Source organism: Ursus americanus, chromosome 12, assembly GCF_024610735.1.
Source record: "Ursus americanus isolate L20-20 chromosome 12, mUrsAme1.1.p, whole genome shotgun sequence".
NCBI classification, from domain to species: domain Eukaryota; kingdom Metazoa; phylum Chordata; class Mammalia; order Carnivora; family Ursidae; genus Ursus; species Ursus americanus.
Window position 1 is genome coordinate 16310412 of NC_142138.1, and position 17416 is coordinate 16327827.

At 34.5% G+C, this 17416-nt stretch overlaps 1 protein-coding gene across 1 annotated transcript in view; it reads left to right on the forward strand.

The window, feature by feature from the left end:
* Positions 1-17416, forward strand: part of HOOK1 (hook microtubule tethering protein 1) — a 62737-nt gene that overhangs the window by 7696 nt on the left and 37625 nt on the right. The window contains exons 3-5 of the mRNA XM_045802217.2: positions 6044-6116; positions 9158-9208; positions 10419-10551. Coding sequence (XP_045658173.1) covers positions 6044-6116; positions 9158-9208; positions 10419-10551 — 257 coding nt within the window. The remainder of the gene's footprint in view (positions 1-6043; positions 6117-9157; positions 9209-10418; positions 10552-17416) is intronic.

The following is a 17416-nucleotide window of genomic DNA, read 5'->3' on the forward strand; positions in this document are numbered from 1 at the left end:
AATTATATAGTATCAAAAGCTCCTAAGTCCATTATTTCCCAATTTTTGCCAAACATTGTGCAAGGATTATGATTATGATTATAACCTCTGCAATATGAGTTCAACCCTTGGGAACAAATGGAGCCAATTTATTAATTGATAGTCATATTGATTTTGTATTTGCTTACTTTTATGATAACGAATCTTCAGTGAGACCAGAATCCTACCTCTGCCACTTGTTTTATAGCAGAGATTGTTTATTTAATTGTTGCCATCATTTTGTCAAGGTTTGTTGTGATTGACATTGAAAACCCTGTAGATGGGTTTGCCAAAATTCCTTCTCACCCTCAGAAAAACAACTTAAAATGTCAAAATTCTAGTTACTTGGCATCTTCAACATGATCTAATTTGAATAGACAGATTTTATGGTTAACTCAGGATTAACATGTTAAGAGACAAACTTAACATGTTAACATTTTTTTTGGTAGTCATTCTAAAATATACCTTCCTCCCCTGTTTTCTTAAAAATGGTTCTTAAACATTTCGTTTATTTATACCCTGATTAGTTTCAAAGTGATTTCATTGGTCAGAAGCAAGCATTCTACATACTGATTTGAGATAAGTCCTCGTTGTTTTCTGTCATTAGAATGTACACCTTGCCTTTTTTCATTGCAGTATGCCGTGGGTATTGGTGTAGATGGAGCGACACTGTGGTCGGTGTGGTCGTAGGGCTGGTATGCGTCCACCGACTTCAACAGTGCCATCCAAAGCTCTTACTCGTAGGTGTTGTGGTGGCCCTGTGAGCTTTTATACTGTAACACAGTGGAAGAGACCTGTTTTTACCGTGATGTGGTACAGTGCCTCTTTGACTCCCTTTCCGTTAGCACTGTACCTGGTGTTTAGAGTAGGGCCAATTCACATTTAGTTCAACTCTACCTTTATCACCAACTCATTTTCCATAATCTGTTGGTTCCTGCTGTCACTACGGATCCTCTATCTGATTTTCCTCTTCTTTTTTTTTTTTTTTTTTGGTCTCTTCTTGTCTTCTGGTAGCTTTTCTGCAAGAAAAATGTAATAGCCAACCAATCAGAAAGCTCTCTTTCTTCATAAAATCTTAGACTGACCTAAAATTGGATCAAAACCTCTTTTTTGCTTTGTTTGCCTGTTTTTGCACGTACTTAGCTGTCTAAGACTCCTTATCATCTAAGGATTATTTAAAATTTGTTTTTCTTTTTGAATCCCCTTCTTGTTTTGTAGCTTTCCAGAAGTCTGGATTTTGATAGTAAAATTTAGAAGCATACATTTTTTCCTAGTTGGATCAGTGTGTCATATTCCTGCTAAAAGGGCACATTTTACCATATTTCTTTGAACCCTTGAAAGCGCTTTATATATGTTACAGTCTATTATGTATTGCATTGATTGCTGTTGTGACTCATATCACATCAAAGTTGTTACTGAAGATGAAAAGGGAAATTTTGCCTTCTAAGGAAGTAGCAACATTAAATGAATAATTCTTTTATTATTTACCTGAGGCAAGTATGCTAAAGAATAAGATCATAAAAGTCAATGCCCGGGGCACCTGGGCCACGCAGTTGCTTAAGTGTCTGACGCTTGATTTCGGCTTAGGTCGTGATCTCAGGGTTGTGAGATCCAGCCCCACATCGGGCTCTGTACTCAGCATGGAGTCTGTTAAAGATTCTCTCTCCCTCTCCTTCTGCCCCTAACCACCCCCCCAACCCCTGTGCTCGCTCACTTGCTCTCAAAAATAAATAAATAAATCTTTAAAAAGAGAACATCAGTGCCCAATCTGTATAACTTAGACATGGGGAGTCGTGGACTTATTGCTAGGGTTCGACAAGTCCCTAATTATTTTCTCTGGTCTGAATACATAGTTGTGTGTGTGTGTGTGTGTGTGTGTGTGTGTGTGTGTATACATTTTTTTTTAAATATAAGTAGATATCTTAAAAACACATGGGGGGAAAACTGTAACTACAACTGCATTTGTTTCCTAGGGTTTCCATAACAAAGTACCACAGAGTGGGTGGCTTAAGACAACAAAAAATTGTTCTCTCATAATTCTGGAGGCTAGAAGCCCTAAATCAAGGTATTGGCTGGGCCATCTTCTCTCCAAAGCCTGTAGGGGAGGATCATTCCTTCTTCCAGCTTCTGGTGCCCCTGGCCCAGCAAAGCTCCAATCTCTGTCTCTTCTCCATGTGGCTGTCCTCCCTCTCTGTGTGTCCTCTCCTCTTCTTAGAAGGACACCAGTCATATTGGATTAGGGCCTACCCTAATTTAGTTTGACCTCATCTTAATTTGATTACATCTGCAGTGACTCTGTTTCCAAATAAGGTCACATTCACAGGTATCAGGGGTTAAGAGATAAACATATCTTTTTGGAGACACAATTCAGCCCACAACAACTATAAATATTGTAGCATGTGACTTCCCCTAAAAAAAACGCTTAATTTGGCCACTTTAAACAAACAGATAACTTCTCTGCTTGTTTCTTTTGTCTTTGACTAAACATTTTTGCTAGAGGAAAAAGAGTGAGACCAAGAATATAGAAACGCAGAGATCTCAAGTACCATGCACTTCTTCATTCATTCATTCATTCACTCAGCAGATATTAGAGCACTTGAAATGATAGATCATGAAAGCCAGCATCGAAGTATTTACTAAATTATAAGACATTGTTATATACCCTATACGTATGTTGTTTTCATTTAGTTCCTACTGTTTTGTGAAGTAGGTGTTCCTCAGTCTATACAGGAAGCAAAGGTTTAGAGTGCTGAAATCACATTCGTAAAGTCAAATAATGAGTTAATAGCAAAGCCAAGATTTGCATAGCTTTGGCCTGACTCTAACACCAATGCTTGCAGTCAGCTATGATCATTGAAATCTAGTATCTTGAACCTCTCCTGATAGATCTTTACTTTGGGGTCTTAATGCATAAAAGGCCAGATGCACGTGCCCAAAGTACAGATCACGATCTGATATGTTAAGCAAGTAGGCTTTTTGATTATTCAAGAAGAATGTCAGGGTGTCTGTTGAAGCAGAACAACTATGTTGTGTGTAGCAACCTGTAGGTGTTAATTACTGCCTGTATTTAGTTGGTAAAACTGTTGAAGACAAACACCATGGGTGTAGTTAAAAAAAAAAAAAAAACAATTTTATACTCTTACTTTTTTTAGAAAACAGTTTGACCATATTTTGCTTTCTCAGTCTTTTGTCCCCTTTTTGGGTGTCCCTTGAGTTTCACTGAAGTTCTGGGAAATATGAGAAAAGGAGCTAATTGTTAGGGCCAAGAGTCTAGTTTAGACATGTAGATGTGGCAATGCAAAAAAGGATAAAAGAAGGACAAAAAAAAGGATAAAAGAAGGATATGTCCAGAGAGTTATGAGGTTGCATATCGAGTTTAACAGTGGGAAAGATTGGCTGCCATTACAATTGTTTAAGAAGGACGAGTTGTTTAGAAGAAAAGAAAGCAGGAGATACATTTTTATGGAAAAGTTAGAGTATTTCTCAGGGTATTATAGACTGAATGTTTGTATCTGTCCCAAATGTATATGTTGAAGCCCTAACCCCCAGTATAGCTAGATTGGAGATGGGGCCTCTGAAAAGGAATGAAGGTTAAATAAGGTCATAAGAGTGGGGCCCTGATCTGATAGGATTATGATCCTTATAAAAGAGACATCAGAGGGGCGCCTGGATGGCTCAGTCGTTAAGCGTCTGCCTTCGGCTCACGTCATGATTCCAGGGTCTGTGATCGAGCCCCACATCGGGCTCCCTGCTCTGCTGGGAGCCTGCTGCTTCCTCTCCCACTCCCCCTGCTTGTGTTCCCTCTTTTGCTGGCTGTCTCTCTCTGTCAAATAAATAAAATCTTAAAAAAAAAAAAAAAAAGGGAGAGACATTAGAGAGCTCGCTCCTGTGAGCACACCAAGAAGAGTCATGTGATCGCACAGTGGGATGGCAGCCAGCTACAAGCATGAAGGAGAGCCCTGAGAGTGAAACCTACCTTGCCAGCATCGTGATCTTGAACTCCCAGCTTCCAGAACTGGGGGAAGTAAATTTCGTTTGTGGTCTTTTGTTATAGAAGCTTGAGCAGACTAAGAGACAGGGCTGGAGTTGATTTGGAGTAGGAAGAAAGACAAGGAGGAACACAAGATAAAAGGAGGAAAGCTAGAAGAGGTTATGCTGAGATCCATTTTCTAGAGGTAATTACAACGTAATTAAAGAATCATATATGAAGATATCTTTAGGGTCAGTTAGAAGACTGGTTTAGTAGTCAGTGTTCCCCAGAGAAATAGAATCAGTAAGACATGGGCATATACAACAGGATGCATACACATAGACCCTGGGGAGAGAGAATGTTGTTCTTAGGAATCGGCTCATGTGGTTGTGGAGGCTGGCAAGTTCAAAATGCCCAGGAGAGGTCTGCAGGCCAGAGATTTAGAGAAGAGCTGATGTTGTGACTAGAGTCCACAGACGGTCTATTGGCAGAGTTCACTCTTTCTTGAGGGAGGTTATTCTTTTTCTTCAGCTGATTGGATGAGGCCCACCGACATTGTGGAGGGTAATGTGTTTTACTTAAAGTCCACTGATTTAAGTGTTAATCTTAACTAAAAAATACTTTCATAGCCACATCCAAGCATGTTTGAGCAAAATTTAATGGCCTAGCCAAGTTGATACATAAAAGTAACCATCACAACTGGTTTACCTATTTTACTTAATCTGATGTCAAAAGAAAGTGAATTTGCTTTGATACAGTTTTGGCTCATAACTAAATGGATCAGACTTTGTAGGTAAATACTTGGTTAGAAATATACCATTTATACATCTATCCAAATTATTTTGGTAATTGTAGCCTTAGCATCTAGGAAAGGTTGAATATAATTAACATTAATTCACTTCAAAGAAAATGGCTACAGTTTCCACATAGATGAATTAGAAACCGCAAAGTCATTTTGGTTACCCCAGTCGGAAGTGGTATCTTCTATATTCGAGCATCTGAGGCAGAATGATTTCTGAAAAGCTAAACATTGTGTTCTAGTTTCAGCTTTATACATTTTTAAATTCAGGCCTTGGAAAAGAATCCCTTTAATTTCTTCCCTCACTTTTGTTGGGTTATGTGTAAAGTAAAAATTTAGATGAGACTTTGAAGAGCTCTGCTAGTACTAATAATCTGTTTGTTTGTAGTGTTTGTTTAACCCTTACAGCATTTCTCACATTCTCCCTTAAGTATAGTTTCTGTGCTCTTTTCTTTCGCGCTTTAATAGCTATTTCCCTAGGAGTCATGGTAGTAAATTATTCATTTTCCTGTTAATCTTGCTTAGTTCCTTACTCAGAGTAAGCATCCAAATATTTGTTTAGAATATGTATGATCTATTAACACAGTTCACTATAGTCAAATGTTATTCTTTAAGACCTAAAAATTCGATGTAGCAATTCTTTGTCTTGGCCTTCTGTATTAATGTGACTTAACCTTACAAGTTTAAAACTAAATTTGTCCTTGTAGACTTCTCATTACACTCATTCTACTCAATTACAATCAAATAGATTAATTTTGGGCTTTGCCATGTACTAGTATCACTTTGGGCAAATCACTTGTCTTCTCTCATCCTCAGTTCCCTGGAGAGTAGGATTGAGGGTAATCATAACCAATCCTCTGCCAGTTACTATGATATTGAAATGTTGCACTATGGAAAAACATGAAGCACAGTGCTCGATACAGAGTAGACACATTAAAATGTTAGTGTTCTTCTTTTTTTTCCCCCTTTAGGATTGGGACTTTTACATCTTCCTGCTACCAGAGTATCTAATATGAGATATTTAGTATATGTTTATTAAATTGAAGATGTTAATGAATTAAGTAATTTATTATGAGAAACTACAAAAGAAATCCTTAGGAATCATTGAAAATTCAGTGGGTTCATTTAAATAATATTTACTATCCCTATTAAGGATGGGCTTTAAGATATAAAATATTGATATAATATTGCTTGAATTTGATACTTTCTGTATAACAAAAAGATTTTAATATTTTGCATTTGTATTTTTGTTTCAGTGATGTAGCTTGGTTCAATGAATCTTGGTTAAGCCGAATTAAAGAGGATGTTGGTGACAACTGGAGAATAAAGGTATACAGAATACGTAGTAGAAGCACTTAACCCAAACAGTGATTTTAAAATTAACACTAAACTCAATTAAATCTTTTTTAAAAAATTAATTTAAGGGTGTATTTTATTGTGTACGGTTTGTATGTTCTTATGTAACTTCCATTGTAATTAGATGTGGAACATTTCCATTACCCCAAAACATGCACCTCTGCCTGTGCCCAGTTAATCCCCACTCCTCGCTTGGCCCCATGGATCTGCTTTCTGTCACTGTAGATTTCTAGAGTTCCATATAAATGGAATCAGACTTTATATACTCTTTGTTACTCTCTGTGTCTGGCATTTTTCATTCACTGACGTTTTTGAGACTCATCCGTGTTGCCTGTATTAGGAGTTCTTTCTTTTCTTTCTTTTTTTTTTTTTTTTTTTTTGCTGAATAGTATTTCATTACATCACAATTTGCTTACCCATTCACCTTGTGATGGATATTGGAATTGTTTCTGTGTTTACCTACTTTGGGTACAATTGCAATGACATTTATCTAATTTTTCTTGGGTAAATTCCTGAATGTGATTGTTTCCCACTGTGTAGGTATATATTTTACCTTCTAAGAAACTACCAGACTGATTTTCCATTTCTTCTTAGGTCAGTTTTGTTGTGTCTTTCAGGCATTTGTGTGTTTCATTTAAGTTGTCCCATTTGTTGGCATACAGTTGTTCTTAACTGTGTTATTTTGCTAATAATATGTTGATGATTGGATCTTTAGTGATGTATCCTTTTTCTTTACTGATGTTGGCAATTTATGTCTTTATTTTTCTTGATAAGTTTGGCTTGACATTTATCAAGTTTATTGGTTTCGTTTTGTTTTCTATTTTATAGATTTCCTCTCTGTATTTTTTCCTTTCCTCTACTTACATACTGTATTCTTTTCCCTGTGTCTTAAAGTGGGAAAATAAATCATAAGTTTTAGGTCTTTTATTTTCCTAATATTAAACATTGCCTTACACATCCCACACATTTTGACATACTGTGTTCCTATTTTCATTCAGTTCGAAGTATTCATTAATTTCCCATGTGGTTTCTTTTGACCCCCAGGTAGATTAGAAGTAGGTATTTCAAATTGTAAATATTTGAGGATCTTTAAGGACCTTTCTTGTATTTATTGATTTCTAATTTAATTCCATTTCTGTTTGAGAACATAACTCTGTATCGAGAATTTCTTTTACATTTATTGAGACTTATTTTACAACCTAACATATGGTCTGTCTTGGTGAATGTTCCATGTGCATTTAAAAACAACATGTATTCTGCAGATGGATTATGTCAAATGTATTGATAGTACTATTGTATCTTTTATCTCTTTATTGATTTTCTGTCTGATTATTCTATCAGTTATGGAAGAGGAGTCCTTAAATCTCTAACAATGATTGTGGATTTGTTGATTTCTCCTTTCAGTTCTGTTAACTTTTAAATCATGTAATTTGAATCTCTGTTAAGTTTATATACATTAATTTTTTAAAGTCTTCTTGATGAATGAATCTATTTATCATTATGAAAGGCCTTTTGTTATCACTGGCAATCCTTGTTCTGAAGTCTAATTTGTCTGGTATTAAGTAACCACTCCAGTTTTACGGTTATTTTTTGCTTTAGTGTATCTTTTTTTATTCTTTTAATCTGTCTTTATATTAAGTCTTTCATGTAGACACCTAACAGTTGAGTCTTCCTTTATCTAGAGACCATCTCTTTATTTTGTTCTTTAAGGAAAAAAAAGAAAATCTTCCTTTTCTGTTCTTATATTCCTGTTTTCATTTAAATCCTTTAACATTTTGAAGCTAGCAATTTTAACATTATTGTCGTCTTCTTTCATTTCTTATTTCTTGGTCCATTTCTATTGACTGAGTTTTCTCCTTATTATGATCTACATTTCCCTGCTGCTTCACTTATGTAGTAGTTTTTTACTGGATGCTAGACAGTATGAATTTCATTGTTGAGTGCTGGGTTGTTTTCCTTTAAAGAGTTGTTGGACTTTGTTCTTGCAGGCAGTTAAGATACTTGTGAATCGGTTTGATCCTTCCGAAGCTTTGGGGGTTAGGAAACAGATCTAGAATTATTTTTCCTCTAGAGCTGGGTTAGACACATTACTAAGGTGCCGCCTTTTCAGGGTCTTTCATGAGTGCTTGTCAATGCAGCATGGTCTCTTCACTCTGGCTGGTGGGAATTTCAACAATTTCTGGCCCTGTGTAAACTCTGGGAATTGTTCACCGTAAAGTTACTTGGATTGTTTTTTCCTTGAAAGTTATTCTTGACTGGGGAAAACAATTTTTTTTTAAGTGAAATTATTTTTGTTTAATGTCAGTGAGTTTCACCCATGCGCATGCAAATTGGTATTCAGCTGAAAGTGACAAACCACCGTGCAGATTTCTGGAGCATTTTCTCTCCATAGCGCTTACCTCTTTATTTGTCTGCCCTGCAAATTCTAACTACCTTGACCTTCCTGAACTTCTGATGTCTATCTTCTCAACTCAGTGAGAACATCAGGCTTTGTTCAGTTTCTACCACTCTATTCCATGGAATGAAAATTGCCTCCAGAGAGAGATCTTGGACTAGAGTTGGGCTCATCTTTGTTTTGTTTTCCTTCTCTCAGGAATTGGAGTTCCATACTGTCCAGTGGCTAAAGCTTGGAAAACCTTGTTCCTTGCATTTCGTCCTGTTGTCTGTTGTTTGTGGCAAGAGAATAAGTAGAAACCCTGTTACTCACTAGTGACTGGAGGTGGACATGCTTGGGGCTAAATCTTTAAAGTTGGTACTTCTCTTCATTGCAGCTCACTTTAAATAGAACCACTCTGGTTAGCCTGTGGAAGCATGAAAACACTTTAATCAAACTCTGATTAAAGCCTTCATGTTTAAAAAAGATCCTATACTTGTATTTATAGAACTCTCATACATGTTTTCTGATGTCGTTTTTATGAGGCCAGAGTTTTTGTTTTCTTTCACCTTGGGATAAATTTTCTTTCATTACTAATTTGAGATAATTTATTGAATTGTTATTCTTTTTTCCCCATTAGGCTAGTAATTTAAAGAAGGTGCTTCAAGGAATTATGAGTTATTACAATGAGGTATGAAAAACATCTGACTTTGTTTAAATACAGCATGCTGTATGATATTTATATTGACACCAAAAAATAACCTGGATTTTTTATAACATCTTACTAAAATGTAATTCATAATTGGAATATATTGTGGGGTTTTTTTGCCATTTTCAGAACACTCAAATTTTGTTAACATGAACAGGCTTAACGTAATATATTGATTTGTAAAATAATGTTGCTTCTATATTGATACTCTTGAAATTTGTTATTTTCTCCAAGAGAGTTACCATCATCTCTAAATGATTTGATTTTATGCAATGCTATAAAGTAGACTTTATAATTAAATCAAAGTATTTCCTATATAAAGTATTATCTTGACATTTCTCTCAATGCAGACAGCCCCAGAGGTATACTGTGAAATTATCCTTTTGTGCAAGTAAATTGGGAAAAAAGCAAACTGAAAGTATTATTAAAGTCACTTTAGATAGTACATTATTTAAGTAGGTTGGTTTTTTTTCTTTCTTATTCAGTACCATAATAAGTTCTCTATAGGATTATGTGATATAAGAAAGCCTATTGCTTATGTGTGAAAACTTTTGGTTTGGTTTTGCTGTTAAAAGATTTGGTTTCTAGTTTTTAAAGTTGTCACATATTTATACTTGTAATTTTATCCAGTAATTTTAAGATTGAAATTTTTCAACCTACTAATGCCTCAAACTCATTTTAGAGCTTTTTTAATGCCAAGAAAACTTTTTAATAAGCTAAAAAAAAAAAAAAAAAAGATAAGGCCAGGAAAGATTAATCCATTAGATTTGTTAGATTTGCTGTTCATCCGTGAGTGTGATGGTTTATAGTGTGGTTTTCTATTAACCAGTCATGCATCAGAATATGCTTACCTTTCAGCTTACCATAAATCTGTTTATTTTTAGAAAGACCTAAGTTTTGTCATAATAGATCAGTCTAGGGGTTTCTTAATCCCTCTGACAGTGGGATCAAAGGATATTTGATGTAAAACCATTTTAGTTGCTGTCGGTTGGTTACTCAGAATTTTGGGATGCTGCTTGAACTTTGCTAACTGGTTTTAGTCGATCATTATGGGTTTATCAATTTGTTAATTTATCTGAGTCATTTCACAATCCTATCTATAATTTGTTTTCCTTGTAATAATTAAATGTAATAAATTCTTCGTAGTCTACATAAATGAGTGATCTAATTTATTATTGTCTCCATACTGCAGTTTTTGGGGCAGCACATTTCTGAAGAACTTATCCCTGATTTAAACCAAATAACTGAATGTTCAGATTCTGTGGAACTTGGGAGATTGCTCCAGCTTATTTTAGGTTGTGCGGTCAATTGTGAAAAGAAGCAAGGTAAGTGAATTTCAACCAATTCAAAGTCAATTTGGGGATATTCACTTTCTAGAAACAACTTACATTGTTATAGGAAGTAGCATAAAAATTTACTATTACATCTCATCACAAAGCACCTGGAAATGTAACCCAGGAGGTCTTGTTTAGCCCAGGTCTGCCATTAGAAAGCTACAAATCTTGAGTATCCTGTTTGTACCCAGATTCTGAGATTTATATTCAGTGTCTAAATTAAATGTATTTTAGTTTAATTAATTTAATTTGTTATATTCAGTGCTTTGGGCTTAGTGGATATTCAGTAAAAATTGTACTTATTCATCTGATACGTTTTCTGTTTCACATGTAAGATAGAAGCTTAGGTTGATTCAGATTTTTATAAATAAATATGCAGATACTAAATTATAATCCAGACTTCTTCAGGTGATATCCTGCTCTTTTCAGAAGAATGCCTGTCTAGTGTATCCTCCAGTTAAGCAGTCTGATGACATAAATGGAATTGGTATATTATATTGGTATATACAAAAACAGTGATCCATATCCTAATGAGTACAAAAGATAGTTTTTGGTCACATGTAGTGAATGAAGTGATGAACTGAACAGACCAAGATTTACTTGGGTCTGAGATTACTGGGTGCTGAGATTTTTTATGCTGAGGTTTTTGTATGATTCGTCCAAACTTGGTCTTAGTACATCACCCTTATAAGAATATGTTGGGTGCTTAAATTTGTACAATACTTTAAGCCAGGACCTTAGAAGACAAATTCAATATTATCTAACTAATGAAGTAAGACTATGAGACAGGTTAAATTCAATAAGAACAAATTCAGGAAGGAGAAAAATAAAATATATGAAGTTAATTGCTTATTAATAAAAATGAACAAGGATTGGGTATCAGAAAACTTTGGTATTAGTCCATCTCTATCATCAACTAGCTATTTTTTTCTAGGGCAAGTGAGTGTTTCTCCATAGGCTTTTGTTTCTCACTTAGAGATAATGTCAAAGACCTATATATTGGGTTTTTTCACAAAATAAGAATTTGCTCCTGGAAAACCTCCATAAACATGAATGTTTAATTAAAAATTAACAAATAGTAGTTAATTTATAAATCTAGAATCTGTTATACTTATTTTTTATTTGATTAATGCTTTGTTTCTATTTCAGTTACTGGTTATTTATAACATCTTTTTGCTTAATTTTAGCACATTTGTCAGGTTTTTTTATTGAAGTATAATTGATATTCAATTTTATATTAGTTTCAGATGTACAACATACTGCTTTGACAATTGTGTGCATTACTCAAAGCTCACCAAGAAAAGTGTAGTCACCATCTATCACCATACAGTGTTATTACAATATTATTTACTATATTTCCTATGCCGTACTTTTCATCACTGTGACTCTTCTATTTTATGAGTGGGAGTTTGTATCTCTTAATCCCTTTTATCTGTTTAACCCATCCTCCCACTCCCCCCTTCTCTGACAACCACCAGCTTGTTCTCCTTATTTAAGAGTCCGTTTGTTTGTTTTGTTCTATTCTGTTTTGTTTTAGATTTTATATGTAAGTTAAATCATATGGTATTTGTCTTTATCTGAATTATCTTAGTTATCATTATACCTTTTAAGCCCATCCATGTAGTTGAAATTGACAGATTTCATTCTTTTTTATGGCTTAGTAATATTCCATTGTATGTATGTAGGTATACATATACATATATACACACACACATGTGTGTGTATATATGTATATGTATACACACATACCCTACATCTTTTCCATTCATCTGTTGACAGACATTTGGGTTGTTGCATATCTTGGCTATTGTAAATAATGCTGCAATAAACGTAGGGGTGCATTTATCTTTTTGATTTAGTGTTTTGCTTTTCTTTGGGTAAATACCCAGTAGTGGAATTACTGGGTCATATGGTATTTCTCTGTCTGTGTTTTTGAGAAGCCTCCATACTGTCTTCCACAGTGGCTGCACCGATTTACATTCCTATCAACAGCACACGGGCGTTTCTTTTTCTCCACATCCTTGCCAACACTTGTTGTTTCTTGTGTTTTTTATTTTTTGCCATTCTGACTGGTGTGAGGTGATATCTCATTGTGGTTTTGATTTATATTTCCATGATGACTAGTGTTGTTGACCATCTTTTCATGTATCTGATGGCCTTTGTATTTTCTGGAAAAATGTTCAGGCCCTCTGTTCGTTCTTTAATGAGATTGTTTGTATTTTTTTGTGTTGAGTTTTAGTAGTTCTTTATATATTTTGTATATTAACCCCTTATTGTATATATCCTTGCAAATATCTTCTGTTTAGTAGGTTGCCTTTTTGTTTTGTTGATGGTTTCCTTTGCTTTGCAAATGCTTTTTATTTTTGTATAGTCCCAGTAGTTTATTTTTGCCTATGTTTCCCTTGCCTGAGAGACATATCCATAAATATCTTGCTAAGGCTGATGTCTAAGAGACTACTCCCTATGTTTTCTGTTAGGAATTTTATGGTTTTAGGTCTCACCGATAGGTCTTCATTCTGAGTTTATTTTTGTGGATAATGTAAGAAAGGGGTCCAGTTTCATTGTTTTGCATGCAGCTGTCCATTTGTTCCCAGCACCATTTATTGAAGAGACTGTCTTTACTCCATCGTATATTTTTGCCTCCTTTGTCAAAGATTAATTGACCATATAGGTGTGGGTTTATTTCTAGGCTCTGTATCCTATTCATTGATCTATGTGTCTGTTGTTACGCAGTACCAGACTATTCTGATTACTACATCTTTGTAGTATATCTTGAAATCTGGGATTCTGATACCTCCTGCCTTGTTCTTTCTCAAGACTGTTTTGGATATTCAGGGTTTCTTGTGGTTCCATAGAGTTTCAGGATTATTTGTTCTACTTCTGTGAAAAATGCTGTTGGTATTTTGATAGGGATTGCGATGAATCTGTAGATGACTTTGGGTATTATGGACATTTTAACAGTATTAATTCTTTCAGTCTGTGAACATGGTGTATCTTTCTATTTGTGACATCTTCAATTTCTTTCATCAGTTTCTTAAAGATTTTGGAATATAGGTCTTTCACTTCCTTGGTTAAATTTATTCCTAGGTCTTTTATTTTGGTGCAGTTGTAAATGGGATTGTTTTCTTAATATCTGTTCCTGCTACTTCATTATTAGTATATAGAAACAACAGATTTCCGTAAATTAATTTTGTATACTGCAACATTACTGAACTCATTTATTAGTTCTGATAGTTTTTTGGTGGACTCTTTAGTGTTTTCTATATATAGTAGCATGTTATCGGTAAATAGTAACAGTTTAACTTCTTCCTTACCACTTCGGGTGCCTTTTATTTCCTTTCTTCCCTGCTTGTTGGAGTGAGGACTTCCCGTACTGTGTCAAATAAAAGTAGTGAGAATGGAAATCCTTATCTTGATATTGAATTTGAGGAAAAGCTTTCAGTTTTTTACCACTAAGCATGATGCTACCTGTGGGATTTTAGATATGTCCTTTATTATGTTGAGATATATTCTCTCTAAATCTACTTTGTTGTGGGTTTTTATTATGAATGAATATTGTACTTTGTCAAATGCTTTTCTGCATCTATTGAGATGATCACATGGTTTTAGTCCTTCCTCTTGTTGATATGATGTATCACATTGATTGATTTGTGAATATTGAACCACCTTTGCATCCCTGGAATAAATCTCTCTTGATCATGGTGAATGATCCTTTTACTGTGTTATTGAATGCGGTTTGCTAATATTTTGTTGAGGATTTTGCATCTATGATCATCAGAGATATCGACCTGTCATTTTCTTTTTTTGTGGTGTCTCTGTCTGGTTTTGATATCAAGTTCATGCTGGCCTCTTTGAATGAATTTGGAAGTTTTCCTTCTTCTATTTTTTTGTATTAGTTTGATAAGAATAGGTATTAAGTATTCTTTAAATGTTTGGTAGAATTTACCTGTGAAGTCAGCTGGTCCTGGATGTTTGTTTATTGATGTTTGTTTATTGTTTATTACTGATTGAGTTTCATTACTTGTAATAGGTCTGTTTAAATTCTCTATTTCTTCCTGATTCCATTTTGAAAAATTTTATGTTTCTAGGAATTTACCCATTTCTTTCAGGTTGTCCAATTTGTTGACATATATTTTTTTCAAAATATTCTCTTGTAATTCTTTGTATTTCTGTGGTTTCAGTTACTATTCTCCTCCTTCATTTCTGATTTTATTTATTTGAGTTGACTGTTTTTCTTGATGAAACTGGTTAAAGGTTTATCAATTTTATGTTTTTAAATAATCGGCTGTTGGTTTCATTGATCTTTTCTATAGTTTTTTAGTCTCATTTATTTTCACTCTATTATTTCTTTTCTTAACTAATTTTGGCCTTTGTTTTATTCTTTCTTTCCTAGTTTCTTTTATGGTTAGGTTGCTTGAGACTTTTCATGTTTCTTTAGATAGGCCTGGTTCACTATAAACTTCCCTCTTAGAACTGCTTTTGCTGCATCCCAAAGATTTTGGACTGTTGCATTTTCATTTCCATTTGTCTCCATGTATTTTTTTTCCTCTAATTTCTTTGTTAGCCCATTGATTGTTTAGTAGCATGTTGTTTAGCCTCCTTGTATGTGTGTTCTTTTCCAGTTTTGTTGCTGTTGTTGTTGTTGTATTTGATTTCTAGTTTCATACTATTGTAGTTGGAAAAGAGGCTTGATATGATTTCCATCATCTTAAATTTATTGAGGCTTGTTTTGTGTCCTAACGTGGTCTATACTGTAGAATGTTCCATGTGCACTTGATAAGAATGTGTGTGCTGCTCTTTTGATTGGAATGTTCTTTATATATCTGTTAGGTTCATCTGATCAAATGTGTCATTCAAAGCCACTATTCCTTGTTGATTTTCTGTCTGGATGTTCTGTCCAATGATGTAAGTGGGTTGTTAGGTCAGATCCTCTACTGTTACTGTATTACTGTCAATTTCTTCCTTTATGGCTGTTAATATTTTCTTTATGTATTTAGGTAGCTCCTATGTTGAGTGCATATTTACAGTTGTTACATCCTCTTGTTGAAATGACCCCTTTATTATTATGTAATGCCCTTCTTTGTCTCGTGCTGCAGTCTTTGTTTTAATGTCTGTTTTGTCTGATACAAATATTGCTATCCTGGCTTTTTTTTTCTTCTTCTTCTATTTTCATGAAATATTTTTTTCCCATCCCTTCACTTTTACTCTATTTGTGTCTGTAGGTCTCAAGTGAGTCTCTTGTAGGTTCATACAGGTGTAGCATATAGGTGGGTCTTCTTTTTTTTATTCATTACCTCACTGTATGTCTTGATTGGCGCATTTAGTCCATTTAATCTAAAGTAATTATTCATAAGTATGTACTTATTACCATTTCGTTAATTGTTTCCTGGTGGTTTTTGTGGTTCTGTGTTCCTTTCTTCTCCTTTTGCTCTCTTCCTTTGTGTTTGATGGTTTTCCTTAGGGTTATGGTGGGACTTGTGTGTGTGTGTGCATGTGTGTGTGTGTGTGTGTGTGTGTATCATTTACGGGTTTTTGATCTTTGGTTGCTCCTGAGTTGGTATATAACATCCTGTATAGTGATTTGTATTAAGTTGATGGTTGCTTAAGTTCTGAAAGCACTAAATTTAGACTCCCTTCTCCACATTTTATGTACATGATGTCATATTTTACATCTTTTTATTTTTTGTATCCTCTGACTAATTTTTATAGATATAAATGATTTTACAACTTTTGTATTTTAACCTCCCTATTAGCTTTATAAGTGATTAATCTACTGCCCTTATAATATGTTTGCTTTTACCTGTGAAATTTTTTTCCCTTCATAACTTTCTGACTTCTGGTTATGTCCTTTAGTTTCCCACTTAAAAAATCCTCTTTAACATTTATTGTAAGTCTGGTTTAATGATGATGAACTTGCTTAACTTTTGTTTGTCTGGGAGACTGTTTACCTCTCCTTCAATTCTCAATAATAACCTTGCTGGGTAGAGTATTCTTAGTTGTAGGGTTTTTTCTTTTCAGCACTTTGAATATATCATGCCATTCTCTTCTGGCCTACAGAGTTTCTGCTGGAAGATCAGCTGATAGCCTTGTGGGGTTGCCTTGTATATAATGTTTTTATTTTTTCTTGCTGCTTTTAAAATTCCCTCTTTCTCATTATGCCTATTTTGGCAGGGGCAGTAAATTCTTCCTCTTTTTTTTTTTTTAATTAGTTTCAGAGGTAGAATTTAGTGATTCATCAGTTGCATATAACACCCAGTGCTCATGACATCAATTGCCCTCCTTAATGCTGATCACCCAGTTACCCCTTCCCCCCAGCTACCTCCCCTCCAGCAACCTTCACATCTTCCCTCTTCCATGTTTGTCAGTTTTAATAGCCTTTTTCAAAGAACCAACTTTTGGCTTTGACTCTTTTTGTACTATTTAATATCCTTTTATCTCATTTCATCTATTTTCTTATGAATTAATCAGTTCTTCTTATTCCAAGTTATAATTGACATTTTAAGCTGTAATTTTCCCGAAGTTATGATTTTGTTACCTTCCATGAAATTTAGTATTATTTTCATTATTTAGTTCCAAGCATTACTTAGCAATTTTGTCCTCAGAATTTTAAAAGGAAATTAAATTTCTGCATGCATAAATAAAAATTTAGCAAGTAGTAAGTATAAAATAGTTTAATTGTCATTATTAAAAACATCAGTGTTTCCTTTTTTTTTTTTTTAAAGATTTTATTTATTTATTTGACAGAGATAGAGACAGCCAGCGAGAGAGGGAACACAAGCAGGGGGAGTGGGAGAGGAAGAAGCAGGCTCATAGCGGAGGAGCCTGATGTGGGGCTCGATCCCACAACACCAGGATC